General features: G+C 39.1%; 1 protein-coding gene across 4 annotated transcripts in view; it reads right to left on the bottom strand.

Annotated features, from left to right (window-relative positions):
- The window catches only part of COMMD10 (COMM domain containing 10), a 191,539-nt gene extending 176,621 nt beyond the window's left edge, over positions 1-14,918 (bottom strand). For all 4 annotated transcript variants that reach the window (XM_025292979.3, XM_044947791.1, XM_044947790.1 and 1 more), the window contains exons 1-4: positions 14,765-14,918; positions 12,972-13,062; positions 4,882-4,992; positions 3,240-3,395 (exon numbers count right to left, since the gene is read on the bottom strand). In XM_025292979.3, coding sequence (XP_025148764.2) covers positions 3,240-3,395; positions 4,882-4,992; positions 12,972-13,062; positions 14,765-14,805 — 399 coding nt within the window. In that variant the 5' untranslated portion in view covers positions 14,806-14,918. The remainder of the gene's footprint in view (positions 1-3,239; positions 3,396-4,881; positions 4,993-12,971; positions 13,063-14,764) is intronic.
- Positions 14,919-18,384: the final 3,466 nt, after the last annotated feature.

Below are 18,384 nucleotides of genomic sequence, written 5' to 3'. Positions count from 1 at the left end.
ACAACAAAGTTCAAAGTTACCAATCCTATTCAACATCATGCCAGAAGTCCTCCTCAGTGCAATAAGGGAAGGAAAACAAAAGCTGAGCAAACAGGAAAGGAAGAAAGAAAACTCTCTCTTCATGGACAATCTGACTGTAGAGAAAATCACAAGGAAAACAACAAAAAAAACTGCTATAACTAAATAGTAAGTTTACCAAGGTCTTGAATACAATAACAATAAACAAAAATCAATTGTGTTTCTATATACTAGCAGTAAACAATGGAAACCCAAATTTTTAAATCAGTACCATTTACAACAACTCCAAAGGGGGAAAAAAAATGGTTAAGAGTGTTCAACCCTAACAAAAATGGAGATATACTCAATACTCTTAAGAAGTCATTTCTCTACAAAGTGACCTATAATTAAACATCAGTTCAGTTCAGTCACTCAGTCATGTCCAACTCTTTGTGACCCCATGAATCACAGCATGCCAGGCCTCCCGGTCCATCACCAACTCCCGGAGTTTACCCAAACTCATGCCCATCGAGTCAGTGATGCCATCCAGCCATCTCATCCTCTGTCGTCCACTTCTCCTCCTGCCCCTAATCCCTCCAAGCATCAGGGTCTTTTCCAACGAGTCAGCTCTTTGCATGAGGTGGCCAAAGCACTGGAGTTTCAGCTTCAACATCAGTCCTTCCAATGAACACCCAGGACTGATCTCCTTTAGAATGGGCTGGTTGGATCTCCTTGCAGTCCAAGGGTCTCTCAGGAGTCTTCTCCAACACCATAGTTCAAAAGCATCAATTTCCTCGGCACTCAGCTTTCTTCACAGTCCAACTCTCACATCCATACATGACCACTGGAAAAACCATAGCCTTGACTAGAAGGACCTTTGTTGACAAAGTAATGTCTCTGCTTTTGAATATGCTATCTAGATTTGTCATAACTTTCCTTCCAAGGAGTGTCTTTTAATTTCATGGCTGCAATCACCATCTGTAGTTCTCAATCAAAATTCCAGAAGGTTTTTTGCAGATTTTTTTTTAAAGGTTTTCATTAAAAGGTAAAGAAACTAGAATACCCAAAACAATTATTAAAAGGAACAAAGTTAGCAGATTAACAATACTTGATTTTAAGACTTACAACAAAGCTATAGTAATTACGGCAGCATGATACCAGCAATAAAGACAGACAAATAGATCAATGAAACCAAAAAGAGAGTCCAGAAAGAGACACATAAATATGTCAAATGATTTTTGACAAAGGAGTTAAGGCAATTCAGTAACAAAAGGATGTTATCAATAATTGCACTGAAACAAATGAAACATTAACATCAGAAAAAATATAAGAACTTGGACCTATACCTCATATCCTACATAAAACTAACTCAAAATGGATATTAGACTTGAATGTAAAACACAAAACACTTAGAAGAAACACTTAGAAACACTATAAAACACTTAGAAGAAAAAAAACAAGAGAAAATTTTTGTGGCACTGCATTACGCTACAAATTCTTAGATCAAAAACCAGAAGCAGTATTAATAAAAGAAAAAAATGATAAATCAAACTTCATCAGATTTTAAAGCTTCTACTTTGCAAAAGATACTATTAGAAACTTAAAAGGAAAGCTACAGACTAGGAGAAAAAACTGCAAATTATGTATCTGACAGAGGACTTAAAAATTCACAAAACTCAACAGAAAGAAACCAAACACCCTCTACAAATTGTAACACCCAAAAAACCAAGAACAAAACCAAAACCCATGCATTTTGATATGCTGGGATTTACACTTACAATTGTCCTTTATATTTATATTACTATGATTCTTAATCTGTCATAATGTAGAAATACAGTTACATAAAAGGTCTGAACAGACACTTTACCAAAGAAGCTCTATGGATGACAAGTAAGTACATAAAAAGATGGTCATAATTTGTTACTAGGGATATGTAAATTAAAAACACAAGATACTATTACAAACCTAATTGAATAGCTTTAATACAAACTGATGATATCAAATGCTGACAAGGATTTGGAACTACTGGAACTCTCATATAATGTTGGTGAAAATGCAAACTAATACCAAACCTTCACAAATAATTCCAGAAAATAAAAGAGGAGAGGGGAACTCACTTTGTAACCAGATGCCAAAAAAGACATCACAGGAAAACTACAGACCAATATCCTGCATGAACATAGATCTTTACCAAAATATTAGTAAAGCAAATACAGCAATATACAACCAAGATTATATACCAGAACCAAGTTAAATTTATCCCAAAAATACAAAGATGGTTGAAAATCTGAAAATCAATTATGTAAAACAACATATTAATAGAAAAAGGGGCAAAATTTATATGATCATCTTAATCTCCATCAAGAGTAACCTGGAGTTTCCCAGGTGGTGCTAGTGGGAAAGAGCCCGCCTGCCAATGCAAGAGACTTAAGAGATGCTGGTTTGATTCCAGGGTCGGGAAGATCCCCTAGAGGAGTAATGGCAATGCAATCTAGTATTCTTGCCTGAAGAATCCCATGGACAGAGGAGGCTGGTAGGCTATGGTCCATAGGGTCACAAAAAGTCAGACACAACTGAAGCGACTTAGCATGCACACACATGCAGAGGTTATTAAGGAGCTTTGTGATACTGCTATTATTTTATATTTTCCTCAAAGAGTTCATTTTGCTTACTATTTGCTATTCAACAAATGCTGAGCACTTTCTGCATACAAGGCATTCTGCTAAGCCCTAATACCAACACACAAAAACAAATAAGCATGTGATTCAGTAATAAGTCTGGGACTTCCCTGGTGGTCCAGAGGCTAAGACTCTAAGCCCTCAACTAAGGGGGCCCTGGTATGATGCCTGGTCTGGGAACTAGATCCCACAACTAAGAGTCTGCATGCTGCAACTAAGACCTGGTACAGTCGAATAAATAAATAAATACTTTTAAAAATTATAATAAGTCTTATACATAAGATACACAGTTAACAGAATAACCAACTCTGACCAAGGGCTCAGAAGGAAAAAAAGGTCTCATTCCTATCCTAAAGTTACAGAAGCATATTTGAAATTGGCAATTAAAATTAAATCACATTGTGGTAGCAAATATGCATGGAAACACTTTTACAGGAATATCATATACATACTTTCTATTGCCTGATTTACCTCTTTACAAAAATTATCACTTTAAAAACTTTAGGTATAATAATTTATGCCATACATTACTTTAAAATATCCTTTGAATAATATACTCTGTACCTTGTGGGGAGCAAGAATCCTCTGCCTGAATTTTTCAATTGTTTCTTGACCCATAGAAGACCATGCACTGGCAAAAGCTTCTGCTTTGTCTTGTCTAAGATGAATGCTCTCTAACTGCTGCTGCAAAGCGGCCGGCTTCACATTGTGATACACTGCCTGGTAAGGAGGAAAAAAGCTACATATATCCCTAATGTTCACACAGAGACCTTGAGCTATAATTAAATACAACATTACTTCAAATGATTTAAATTTTTAAAAATTTTATATTTCTATTGCATAAATTTTTTAATATTTTACAAATAACAATATACACAACCAAGGGTGGAAAATTCAGAATTAAAGGGCCCAAATTAGTCATGCTAAACTTCATTTTTGCCTGTGGTTTAAGTAATACTAAATCTACTTATCAGAAAACCTTCTTTGCTCCAGTTATGTAAATGGTATCCTAGTTAAAATTTAATTTCCTTATTTCACTTAATTATTTCAAATAAGTACACAGTGGTTTTGTTTCCCAACTAACACAATTTTTCCAAGAAACACTTTCTCAAAACCATCTTCATCTACCAATTTCCTAGGTAAATACATAATAAAAAATTGAAAACTTTTTTCACAGTAATACCTGTTCTATTTTTTACATTATGATGAAACAATTTTCTCATAAACCCCATGCTGCTCTGTCCTGTCTGGTTATCCTTTTCTTCTACGGAAGGTCCACTGAGGACAAGAACATAGTCATCTTTATGATCTGTAATCTGTGTAAGTCTGCATGTAGTAGAGCCTAGCATTTTGTCCTCAACTGTATCTGTTCACTAGAATGCCCCAAAGCTGCAGTACTGTTTAAATTTTTATTTCACAAGTATTCTTCTACTTAAGCAACAGGAATTTATTAAGAATCTACTTTTAGATTCTTAATAGATTTAGCCTAGCAATGTGCTACAATGCACCAAAAACGTGATCCTAGCCCCCTACAAATTCAAAACCTAGTGAAGGAGATGTAACTGACATACATGAACTCATGAAAAGACTAACAATGGGCTCAACCATGATGAGCCAAGCATAAAAGGAATCAAAATAACAGGAGGACTGCGAGGATAAGGGGTCCAGGCTGCAGTGGGAGGAGATGTGATCTGAAGGGAACTTAAACAATGAACTGAATTTAGATGTAAAGAAGGGATGCAGAAGGGCAGCTCAGTAGGAAGAAATACTATATAACAAAACGTCCTTTGACAACTATTTCTTTTCTAAATGTTTTATTTATCATCCTAGTCAAATAAATTCTCAGAATCAATTATTAAATTTCTTAAATAAAATGTGTGCATTTTTGCAAATTACTATACCAAGTAACAATAAATTTAAATCTTTTTCAACTGTCTCAAGTCAGTGAAGTCTTGATTTACAATGTCAAATATTAATACTTTACTCATGCTATTCAACACTAAGACTGTGTTGTAGAATGCAATCCCATGAGAAAAAAACACACGTTCAAATACTTTTTTACCACATCAAAATTTTTGATAAAACAGATTCACAGCTTTTACCTGTACACTTTAGAAAAATAAGCTAAAATGCTATAGATGTCACAGCAATGCAAACATGTAGTAAATAAAAATCATGGTTAGGCCTTTGGGGGCAATAAAAATACCTGTTCTAAAATGAATGATATTGTTTCAAGAACTAGGTGAAGATCTTGCTTCTCTAGAGAAAATGCAACTTGAAGTTTTTCTTCCTCTTCTTCACTGAAACTACTTTCAGCCTACAACACAAAAAGCAACCTATTAGCATACATTCAGGTATTCAAAATGCAGATACTCAACAGCCAATTCATTTATTCATATGAAAATGAGAACTTGAAAGAAAAAAGTAAATCCACCATTGAAATAAACTGATGTGTCTGTAAATTTCAATATCTTAAAATCACAGAACAGTTCATTATTTGGATCTTGCCAAACAAATTTCATTTGTTTAAAAAAATCTTAAGTTCTATGATGTATAGGAGGTGGAAAATAATAACATGAAAAATAGACATTTAGAAAACACAATACTACAAAGTAAAGCCCTAAAATGTTCTTCAGTGGCTAAGTCATGTCCAACTCTGCCACCACATGGACTGCAGCATGCCAGGCTTCTCTGACCTTCACCATTTCCCGGAGTTTGCCCAAACTCACGTCCAATGAGTCAATGATGCCATCCAACCATCTCATCCTCCATCACCCCCTTCTCCTCCTGCCTTCAGTCTTTCCCAGCATCAGGGTCTTCCCCAATCAGTCAGCTCTTCATATCAGGTGGCCAAAGTATTGGAGTTTCAGCTTCAGCATCAGTCCTTCCAATCAATATTCAGGACTGATTTCCTTTAGGATTGACTGCTTTGATCGCCTTGCTATCCAAAGGACTCTCAAGAGTCTTCTCCAGCACCACACTTCAAAAGCATCAACTCTTCAGCGCTCAGCCTTCTTTATGGTCCAACTCTCACATCCGTACATGACTACTGGACTACTGGAAAAACTATAGCTTTGACTAGATGAACTCCCATCACTTCATGGGAAATAGATGAGGGAACAGTGGAAATAGTGTCAGACTTTATTTTGGGGGGCTCCAAATCACTGCAGATGGTGACTGCAGCCATGAAATTAAAAGACGCTTACTCCTTGGAAGGAAAGTTATGACCAACCTAGATAGCATATTCAAAAGCAGAGACATTACTTTGCCAACAAAGGTCCGTCTAGTCAAGGCTATGGTTTTTCCAGTGGTCATGTATGGATGTGAGAGTTGGACTGTGAAGAAAGCTGAGCACAGAAGAATTGATGCTTTTGAACTGTGGTGTTGGAGAAGACTCCTGAGAGACCCTTGGACTGCAAGGAGATCCAACCAGCCCATTCTAAAGGAGATCAGTCCTGGGTGTTCATTGGAAGGACTGATGTTGAAGCTGAAACTCCAGTGCTTTGGCCACCTCATGCGAAGAGCTGACTCGTTGGAAAAGACCCTGATGCTTGGAGGGATTAGGGGCAGGAGGAGAAGGGGACGACAGAGGATGAGATGGCTGGATGACATCACCGACTCGATGGACATTGAGTTTGAGTGAACTCCGGGAGTTGGTGATGGACAGGGAGGCCTGGCGTACTGTGATTCATGGGGTCGCAAAGAGTCGGACACGACTGAGCAACTGAACTGAACTGAACTGAACTGAGATGGACTTTTGTCAGCAAAGTGATGACTCTGCTTTTTAATATCCTATCTAAGTTGGTCATAGCTTTTCTTCCAAGGAGCAAGAGTCTTTCAATTTCATGGCTGCAGTCACCATCTGCAGTGATTTTGGAGCCCAAGAAAATAAAGTCTGTCACTATTCTCATTTTTTCCCCATCTATTTGCCGTGAAGTGATGGGACTGGATGCCATGATCTCAGTTTTTTGAATGCTGAGTTTTAAGCCAGCTTTTTCACTCTTCTCTTTCACCTTCATCATTCACTTGTAACACTATAAATCAACTATACTCCAATATAAAATAAAATCTTTAAAAAAATAAATAAAACATTGTGGGGGAGAGCACCTTCTCTGTACTAATACTAACCAATTATAATGGGTCCCAGCAACTTTTCTAAGAGCCCAAGCAAAATCTTCATTTAAGCGAATAGCATTTTAAGATAGAAAATACCTGGGAGTTCCTTTCCCTTGTTAGCTCTTTCTTTCCTCCCCTGAACACACCCCAAAACCTCTCCCAATATATGACCTTACCCAGCATTAAGCCCCTGTCAGCATTTATAAGAGGCAGGATTAAAGAGATAAAATCTGTTAACCTTAAGAACCTTTATCTACATCCTCCATTACCTAGCACCAAGATTCCCATCAGATAGAGAGGTGGCAACTAGTTTGAGCCTTAGTATTATTTTGTTAAGTCAGTGGATTAAGGGATGCAGCAAAAGCAGTTCTTAGATAGAAGTTCACAGTGATACAGGCCTTCTTTAAGAAACAATAAAACTTTCAAATAAACAATGTAACCCACCACCTAAAAGAATTAGAAAAAGAAGAACAAAATGCAAAGTCAGCAGAAGGAAGGAGCTAATAAAGATCAGACAGAAAATAAATAAGAATTTTTTTTAATAGAAAAAAAAAATCAATAAAACCAAGAGTTGGTTCTTTGAAAGGGTAAACAAGATTTACAAACCTCTGGCCAGGCTCATCATGAACAGAGAGAAGACCCAAATAAACAACATAAGAAATCAAAGAGAGAAATCACAACTATTACTGCAGAAATACAAACAAGTAAAACAAACAATCAGGACAGGGAAGCCTGGCGTGCCGAAGTCCATGGGGTCGCATAGCTGGACATGACTTAGCAACTGAACAACAAAACACATTTACTGAGTATTTTCTATGCACTACACAGATGGTTCGTGTCCTCAGGTGTACTATGCTCTAGTTAGAAAGACCTTACAAACAACTATTCCACTAATCTCCATTTTAATGAGTTCTGCAAAAGTATGGGTTACTACAAGAGTACACATAAATCAAGAAATCTTTTTGATAATTTTAATATTTTCCAAAACTTACACATTACACACATTACTTTCATAAGCAATATGTGAAAAACAGAAGTGAGGCATCTGAGTACAACCTCATGGCTAGTCTTTCTTCCATTTCCAAAATCATCTCCTTGATCCAAAGACTGGTTTTTCACACATGAAAAATGTACACTATTAGAACTGCTTTCAAATAAAAATACTTTATCCCCACATACCAAAAACAACTTTCCTAGTTGCTGCCTCTCCCCAACAGCTACATGGAGAAGTTTCAAAAGTATCATGAGTCCCTGCCTTGATGGCTTAGGATGAGATACAATTTTACAACTGCATTCTTGTAGTGAAGCAACAATGAGGTGAAGCTTAGAACTCTTAGAAGTGCAGCTCTGAACTGTCACATTTTTGGTTTGGGGAGGTCAGTCACAGGAACTCCAGTCTCTTCTACCTATTTTCTGACTAAGAAAAGCATGAACCCAATTTGGCTAAAATGTCAGTCACTTACCTCAAGACCAATGTTTTGATTTTAAAGTTCCAGAGTTTCTGTGACTACCACATACCTTCTTGAAATAATGACCTACAGTACCAGAGTTTTATCAATATAAGGAACAGAATAACAGTATTACTCGCATATAATCACTGAACCACATGTTGCATTACATTCAGTGGATATGTACAATCTAACTTCCAAGTGTGTCAAACTGATTCCTTTTAACATACACCAAATGAGGTGTTTTTGACAAAATAAAGACAGTGACTGGGCACACAGAAAAATAAACTTCAGTGCCCTCAATATGTACAAGAAAGGCAGATTTTTTAAAAAGAGAGCAAAAAAAGGGACAGTCTCAAGATCTCCAGGAGCATTATATTAATAAAGTGGTTTGGAATTAAGGAGAACAAGGGAACATTTATCTCCCCTCAACCACTAGTACATGAGATATGCACCCTTAAAATAAGATGGAGCTTAAAATATGTGAACAGAACAACAAATGCAGAATACAGCTACAAAACAAAGTTCCAAACACATATTCAACATCTTGATCTAACAACAACCCTGGGCAGATAAAAATTAAATGTAAGTCATGGTATTTGCTTCCAAACAGCAGCAGGTTAACTTCTTCCTCTATACCAAAAGTAACCCACACATATCTGGGCACTGAAAAAGTTAGAGAGATATATTCATTTTTATGCTCTCAATGGGAGAAAAATTTAAGGCCCAGGTTTATAAAATCAGAGATCAAGGGTCCAAAAAAATTAAATTTTTTTTTCATGCCATATATACTTTTATTTCTTTTCCTTTTTTTTTTAATTTTATTCTTTAACTTTACAATATTGTATTGGTTTTGCCATATATCGAAGTGAATCCGCCACAGGTATACATGTGTTCCCCATCCCGAACCCTCCTCCCTCCTCCCTCCCCATACCATCCCTCTGGGTCGTCCCAGTGCACCAGCCCCAAGCATCCAGTATCATGCATCGAACCTGGACTGGCGACCCGTTTCATATATGATATTATACATATTTCAATGCCATTCACCCAAATCATCCCACCCTCTCCCTCTCCCACAGAGTCCAAAAGACTGTTCTATACATCAGTGTCTCTTTTGCTGTCTCATATACAGGGTTATTGTTACCATCTTTCTAAATTCCACATATATGCGTTAGTATACTGTATTGGTGTTTTTCTTTCTGGCTTACTTCACTCTGTATAATAGGCTCCAGTTTCATCCACCTCATTAGAACTGATTCAAAAAACTTAAATTATTAATGGAAAATGGATGTTAATTTTCTATATATGTAAAAAGCATACGCCATAAACACAGAACATAGAACTTCCCTGTAGCTCATACGGTAAAGAATCTGCTTGCAATGCGAGAGACCTGGGTTTGATCCCTGGGTTGGGAAGATCCTCTGGAGAAGGGAATGGCAACCCACTCCAGTATTCTTGCCTGGAGAATCCCATGAACAGAGGAGCCTGCTGGGCTACAGTTGGTGGGGTTGCAAAGAGTCGAACACAACTGAGCGACCAAGCACAACACACATAAACATATATATATACAGGTAAAAAGGAAAACCAATACTTAAAAAGAATAAGCACTATATGGACTGACAAGGAAAGATTTCTGGTAAAAGCGATAAGTGGAAAAGGTAAACGGCAGGGCAATACACACAGTACAATGACACTTATGAAAACATTTATTTACAAACCAAGCAGTTCTATGTGTATATGCATACACATAGATGGGCACATCTGTATTTATTAATACCTGAAAAAAGACCTGGAAAGATAAAAATCAAATTGACAACAAAGACATCTTCGAGGGAGGTGTGATGGTTTTCTCACATCTGCAGATTCTTTAGCTCGCCTCCATTCAAAAGATGGGAGTTCCTCTTAAGTTTCTCTTCCTTGAATGAATCAGACTGACTGACTGACTTTTAAGAAGAAGAATAAAGTAAAAATGAAGTTATGTGATATTCAAGGTTAGGTCATAAAAAGGACAGCACCATCCTCTCCTGGACCACTCATTCTAGAAGAAGCCAACCTCCACCCGTGCCAGGAACAAAGGCCCATGTGACAAGCAACCACAGCTGCCGCCAGCTAGCCATATTAGAAGGAAATCCTCCAAGCCCAGTCGACACTTCAGGTAACAACTGCCTCCACCAGAAGCTGGGAGCAATTTCATGAGAACCCCAAGTCAGAGACGCCCGGCCAAGCCACTGCTAAATTCTTTATTTAGAGGAAGTGTGAGAGACAATAAATGATTATTGTGTTTTAAGCTGCTAAATTTGGGGGAAATTTGCAATTCAGCAATAGATAACTAACACAGGAAAGAACTAAGGTGGAGAAAGAAGCAAGAGTTAACCAAGGGGGCATTTCAGTTCATCCACACTGTTTAGATGTCTTAAAACAAACATTCATAAACTGTGAAATAGTTTATGTTATTAAAACATAAATGTTATTAAAACAATTTAAGCACTCTATTTTGAACTTCAAAGGCACAAAAAGAGCAAATCAAAAAATCCATGCTTTCAACATTTCTTTTTCTTTTTTTTTTGAAGAATTCATTTTCTTAACATGCATGATGAGTGAACTAATCTCAGTTCCACACATAGTTAAAATCAGGTCATATTCCTCAGAAGGTTATAGAGAATTTCTACTCTATGAAGGCAGAATATTATCGAAATAATTATAAAGGCAATTGCTTCCCTGGTGGCTCAGCTGGTAAAAAATTCGCCTGCAATGAGGGAGACCTGGGTTCGATCCCTGGGTTGGGAAGATCTCCTGGAGAAGGGAGGGCTACCCACTCCAGTATTCTGACCTGGAGAATTCCATGGGGTCGCAAAGAGTGAGACGCGACTGAGCGACTTGCACTTTCATTTTCAACTCAGCATGGCTTTAGAGAGAAGAGAAGCCTTTGGTCCAAAATTCAAGCTCTGACTTTCATACACAGGATACACACACACCACCACCGAGGAAGAACATACGGTACTAGTAGTCTGCATACGCCATAATTTAAAGTGTACATATATAATTTTAACCTGATAAACTTAAGTTGTAAGAAGTCCTCCAGCTTATATTAAGTACAAAATAAATGCATTTTCAGAGATAAGCTACCCTTTTTCTTTTTTTGTTCGGAGATGGGGTGAATTCTTTGTTCAGGACTGTGCTTCACATTATTAACACATTTAACGTCCCAGGGCATTAAATGCCAGCAGCACCCTAAACACATTGTAACAACAACAAAAATCCTCACGCATTTCTATATGCTGGGGTTTATACCTGTGATTGTCCTTTATGTTAATATAACAAGACCTCTCTATCATAATGCGGAAATACAGTGGTACCCACGAGTCAATCTATCAAATAACTTTTAAAGTCTTAAAACATTTCTGAAATGTATGGCACCCATTCCAGACTTCTGTAAACAAAGTATACTGGATTACACTGTGTGTTAGTTGCTCAGTCGTGTCCAACTCTTTGCGACCACACAGACTAGCCCACCAGTCTCCTCTGGCCACAGGATTCTCCAGGCAAGAACACTGGAGTAGATTGCCATAACCCTCTCCAGAGGATCTTCCTGACCCAGGGATCTAACCCTGGTCTCCTGCATTGCAGGCAGATTCTTTACCATTTGAGCTACAGGGAAGCCTTATGTTTTTGAAACAGTTTTAAGGAAAAATACACCAAGACACAGAAAAAAAAACTTACAGTTACCAAATGGGGATGTGGAAGGAGATAAATTAGGATTTGGGGATTAACATACACACACTACTATATATAAAATAGATAAACAAGGACCTACTGCATAGCACAAAGAACTATACTCAACATCTTATGATAACCTATAATAAAAAATAATCTGAAAAACAATACATATATATATATCAATATCTTTGCCTTACACTTGAAATATAACACTGGAGATTAACTATATTTTAATTTAAAAAAAAGGACATATTAATAGTCTTTAACTTTTTTCTTCTCCATTGCCAATAAACTTGGGTATAAGTAGGTATAAGTTTCATTGTGATGTTCCAAATACACCAAACTCCAGAGGCTACAGGTTTTATCTCTCTGAATGAATAGTTATATTTCAAAGATTCATTTGGATTAGTTTCTTGTAATGAATCAAGTATTTCTTATGTCTGATTTTCATAATTCTTCTAGAAACTGATAAAGAAGTTAATTAAGATTGGTGACCAAGTAGTGAATTACTAATCATCAATATTTTCAAGATAACCACACCCTTGAAATAAAAGTGGAAGAGAAAGATTATATACTGGTTGACAGCAAGACTACAGAATTATTTTTAAGAGGAAGAATGAAATCGTGATATCAGAATTTTCCCAAAGCATGTTCCACAGAGTCTTAATCCCAAAATAAATACCATGATAAAACAATTCCATGGTCAAATACATATGGGAAAAAAATACATATGGAAAATTCTGCACACAATAGTCACCCTTAAATATTTACTATTAATGCTACCATAAAATATACTCTGATAAGTTCCATAATATTAAAAAAAAAATTGTTTTGAATGAAAACAGAACTTCCCAAACTTTTGACCATAGGATATTCATCAAATTTTCTGGAGACTCAGTGTTCTCCAGTATTTCTGGAGAAAAACACAGTGCAAAAAGTTATTCAAGTGGAAACCTGGATTTGCAGTAGAATCATAAGAACAAATTATAAGCGATAATATTGCAAACATACAAACCTTCAGGTGAAGTTTTTGAAGAATTCGGGTGAGCAGTCGTGGAAATCTTCCTATATCTATTTCATTTATCAGGGACACTGCTTTTTTCATGCTAAAGAAATTCATAAAACAAAGTTTTAAAATATGTTTTCCTCAAGTGGTACTGTCATTGCTCTAAGTACAGCTGACTGTAAATTTTCATTTCAACAACTGATTGCTATTAAGCTAAGTCTGAGTGAAATAAAAACAGATGATGGCCAGCGAAGAAGACAGGACATTTCCAAAAGATACCCCATAAGTATCTCTGTTGAAAAGGTCTATTTGGCAAATTCTCTTTCTTCTGGGCCAGGCACACTACTTGGGAAAACCTGCACTCTGGGGGGAACAATATCAGTTTAGGAGTGGGAGTTTATGTATCCATGTAACTCAAAACAGAACTCTGAGAAGAGTAGGGGGAGGGAAGTGGCAGTTACACCAAAAACAGATAAAAAGACTGATGTTTTGCAGACAAGGGAATTAAAAAACAAACATTAACATACAATATAATTCGGGGTCACTAAGTGCACAGTTGTTTTAAAACCCTGCTTAAACTGTTCGTTAAGTTGCTCAGTCGTGTCCGACTCTTGGCAACCCCATGAACTGTAGCCCATCAGGCTCCTCCATCCATGGGATTCTCCAGGCAAGAATACTGGAGTGGGTTGCCATTTCCTTCTCCAGGGAATGCTTAAACTGTAATCAACTTTAAATTATGTAATAAGAACAATTCTACTGCACCACACTGGATATGGTTTACTGATGTGGTGTGACACTGGTGTGAGAAAAGGAATTGGCTGTCAGAACGCAATCAAAGAAGGAAAAACTTCAAAATGACAACTCTCTTCAAAAAGAGTCTTGTCCCGTCACAAGATGGGCTTCCCTGCTGGCTCAGACCGTAAAGAATCTGCCAGCAATGCAGGAGACCCAGGTTCAATCCCTGGGTTGGGAAGATCCCAAGAGAAAGGAATGGCAACCTACTCCAGTATTACTGCCTGGAGAATTCCATGGACAGAGGAGGCTGGTGGGCTACAATCCATGGGGTGCAAAGAGTCGGACACGACTGAACAACTAACACTATGCACAAAGAAGTTATTCTCCAGATTCAGTGATACTTCTGCACTTTTCTGCATCCACACACCACATGCATTATTATTTATCTTTCATTACACGGAATCATTTTTGCCTAATTTTAAAACAGAACTTTATATCACCACTATAGACCACCGACATTACCTACCATGAATAGATATGAACTAAATATATAAATGAACAAAAGGTAAATAAAGGGGAAACAAAAGCAATGTTACCAAATTCTGGTCAAATGCTGTTACCAGCCAAAAAACTCCTGGCCTGGGGCCTATTCGATCTTGATTGAAAAGGTGTATTAACACGTGTTAAGTATTAATGACCACTCAGGACCAATGGGAGTCTTTCTCGTATTCAGAAAGTCTGAAAAGTATTGAAAAAGGAAAGGGAACACCTCTTCACGTGATTTCAGAACTACTCCAGGATGGCTTGGGTACCAGTGATACCAGCCTCGGGGAACAGTGACAGTGACCAGACACTGACGCACTGACTTCAGCTGTCGGGCCGATTGTAAGCCCACGCAAGTGAACCACGGTGCAGGCGGAGACGCCCAGGGTCCCGCATTGCCGCGGGGCCCGCACAGCTACTCCGCCGGCTCGGCGCGCCGACGACAGACAGCAGCAGCATCCTCGGGCCGGCCCTGCCCGCGCCACCCCGGTGACAGCTGTCCCCCCGCGCCCAGCCGGGGCTACCTGGGGCTCTCCCGCAAGATCAGCGCCGCGGACGCCGCCATCCTTGACGCTCCCTGGCCCCGCCGCCCGTGTCAGATGCCTGGAGCCCAACCAATGGCGGAGGCGGCGGCGGACGGCAAGCCGGAAGGGCCAAGCCTCGCCCGGGCCGCGCCGCTCCGCTCCGCTCCTGCAGTCCTGGAGGGGCGAAGGGGTGTTCTCAGCAGTCTTACTCCGCGCCACTCTCGCAGTTCCGAGTTAAGGCTGTACACATATTAATTTACTTGTAGATATATATTTACCTATTTTATATATACACATACCTGGATATGGAGTGTGAATATTTTTAGGTATTGATGTAGATAATGTGTGTAAACATATATTTAGGAGTGTGTACTGCGGGAGTTGGTGATGGACAGGGAGGCCTGGCCTGCTGCAGTTCATGGGGTCGCAAAGAGTCGGACACGACTGAGCGACTGAACTGAACATATACAAATAAATTTTTTTGGTGGGGGAGGAAAAGTTTAAGCACCGCCTGCAGTGTCTGGCCTGCGCTGCAGCTGGGCAAGCAGTGGAACATGGGGTCACAAAGAGTTGGACATGACTGAGCGACTGAAATGAACTGAGGGAGGAGGGCTATTTCATGTTCCCTGTTTCCCCTTGTCTCACATTCAAGCCATTTATCTCCAAAAGCAGTAGCTTCCGCCAAAACTCAAGCTCTTGAGTCAGGAGTCAGCATCTGTCCCAAGACATTCATCTCCAAGTAAGCTCATAAAGTTAGTCCTGTAAAGGCTTCTATGTACTTGTTGGATCTTTTAGATAGTTTGACCAGAATTGGTACTGTTTGAATTTCTACCAAGACTGAGGCAACCCTTACTGGAAAGGTGTCCTGATTCTCAGCCTGTTCAATTGCAAGCCCCAGATCCAGGGGCAAAGTAAGAGAAGAGGAGGGAGCTGAAGGTTTCACACCCAAATCTGTACTCTTAGGACATAAGCCTGGCATGTCTCACAGAGAGATAAAGAGAAACATATATGTCACTTCTACCCATTTCTCTTGCTTTCTACAGAACCGATCTAATTGTAAAACAGTATTATAGTTGAAACCCTTCAACAGATCAACGTTCCCCATCTTCCAAAGAATACTGTGCCCATTCAGTATCACAGAAGAAGATCAGATGTGTGTTTTTAAACTCTGGGCATCAAATTTGTCCCAGTTTTTTAAAATAAATTTTAAAGAAGTGGTTCTGGAACTGCTAGCTCCAATCTGTAAGAGAGAAAAAAGCGGCATCCACAGCCGTGGCTTCTTTCCACCGGAGGCATCCCTTCCTGGTCTAGATGGGGGTGTGGACAGACTTTCCACTGAAGATTTCCTTCCCTTGTTGGACTTAGTCTGTTGCTTACCAACGCAGGTGCCTTACTCATCCCTCCCGGTTGAGGTGGGGTGGAGATGCACCAAGGGTAGACCTGATGGCATGCCAAATTGATTTAGTTCCTTACCACCAAGACCTTTGTTTGATATGCCCTTTTGTTCTAATGTCACCTGGGGTAGAGCAGAGTAGCTTTCCCAGAATATTTTCCAAGGGACTACTGGGGGAAGCTTCCATCTTACATGTGCCTGTGTGCATTCCTGAGTACAGTCCTGACCATAGTAGAAGCAGTGAGTCATAAAGAAGTGAACAACAACCAGGATATCTCCTCTGAGTGTTGCCACATCACTATATGTGAGAGCAAAAGGGTTGGCCAGCGAAGAAAAAGTGATTTTTGTCCTCAAGCTATTAGGGCCAATCCTTCCAATTCATTTCCACAGATTCTACAGAAAGAATATCTAAGGAGTTGAGACAAAAGCCACCAGAGAGCCTCCTCTGGCCCACTAAGAGCTAGTGCTACCAAAGGAAGAAACCCCTTACACTTCCAATCTGACCAGATTCTGCAATTCCCGATCTGTGTCCTCAAAAACCTCATGGTCGCCAGCAGGGCTTTTATCCACATAGATCGGAGGCACAGCTGTGAAAAAGTCTCACTTTAAGGTCACTGGCCCTTGAGGCAGGCAGCCAAGAGAGTGACCTCTACCCTGAGAGAAGTTCCTGGAGCTAGAGCTCCACCTCGCTCCCAGAAGTGCTCTTGTAACTTTTGGCTTCTAGGAAGGCTAGGCACTTCCATACATGGAGTCTAAGTAAAAGTACAGAGTAACAACATGGATCACAAGTCCCTTGAAAGTCTATGATCTGACAGATTAGGTTAGTAGTTCTAATTCCCCAAGCAATTACGAAATGGTCAAAGAGACCAGGAAAAGGTGACCAAGAAAGGAAAGTTCGGTCCACACTCTTCGTCCATTTCTGGCTGCTCCCCTCGCAGGGACGTTGGGTGTCTCTTGGCATTGGCAGGTCGGTGTAAACCCCTGACAAGTCTCCCCTTTTTGGGACTGCATTCAGCCACTCAAGAGCTTTCTCTGTCCCTTTCATACTTTAATAAGACTCTGCTACACAAAAGCTCTTTACCTGGTCCCTGGTCCTGAAGCTAAATCTTCTTTGGAGATCATGAATCTGATATTGTTCACCATAAGCTATCAAGACTTCGATTAATATTGATGCATATATGTGGAATCTAGAAAAATGGTACAGATGAACCTATCTGCAAAGCAGAAATGAAGACACAGCTGTAGAGAACAAATGTATGGACACCGAGAGGAAGGCGGGCGGGGGGTTGGGATGAATTAGAGGATTGAGGTAGACATGTATACACTACTATGTAAAAAAGTAGATAACAAGTGAGAACCTGCTGTATAGCACAGGGAACACTACTCGATGCTCTGCGGTGGCAAAGAGGTGATCCATGTCTATACATAGCTGATTCACTTTGCTGTACAGCAGAAAGTAACACTGTAAAGCAACTAAACTTCAAAAAATAATAATTTTTAATAAGATAAAAAGAACTCACGGGAGAGTAGAAAGACAGCACGACTTCAGGAATAACTTAGTCTCCCTTAGAGGAAAATACCAAGTGCATTATGAGGATTCAGAGGTGGGAAGAGTGATAAGACATCCCCGAGGTATGATCAGGAAAGCTTCCTGGGGCAGGTAGCGTGAAGAAGCCTTAAATATTAGGTTGTGGCATGTATATTCAATCTGATGAGAAATGGGGAGCCTTAAGTGTTTTCAAGCAAAGCAAGTTTTGTGATGAGAGCTGCATTTGTTTGTTTATTGAAGATCACTGTCAGCAGAATGGTTGTTGGACAGGGAAGAGGTAAGCAGGGATGCCAGATAGGGAACTATTGCAATAACCTATGGAAAGCAGTAAAATTCACTGTAGCAAAATGGCATTGGAGAATGAAAAGACAGTGGATGAATTAGAGTTACATTTCAGCTGCAGAATCTTCAGGAGCTGAGAAAAGATTGAATTTAATTTCCGTACCTAATTATGTTTTACTTAAATTATTTAAATTAGTTGGCATTCCTAGAGCAGCCCTGAAACATCCTAACTGAAAGGAGAAGCCAGATTGCAAATTAAAAGTGAATAATCCCCACATGGATAATTGAGTCAATTATACAGCGTGTTGAACACATACAAATACATTTGGTTCCACAACACTCCACACACTTCCCAATTCATGCAGTATCTGAAAAAAAAAAAAAAGTACATGTGAA

Source organism: Bubalus bubalis, chromosome 9, assembly GCF_019923935.1.
Source record: "Bubalus bubalis isolate 160015118507 breed Murrah chromosome 9, NDDB_SH_1, whole genome shotgun sequence".
NCBI lineage: Eukaryota > Metazoa > Chordata > Mammalia > Artiodactyla > Bovidae > Bubalus > Bubalus bubalis.
The sequence above is the reverse complement of the archived record's forward strand: the minus strand, read 5'-3'. Positions and strand labels throughout refer to the sequence as shown.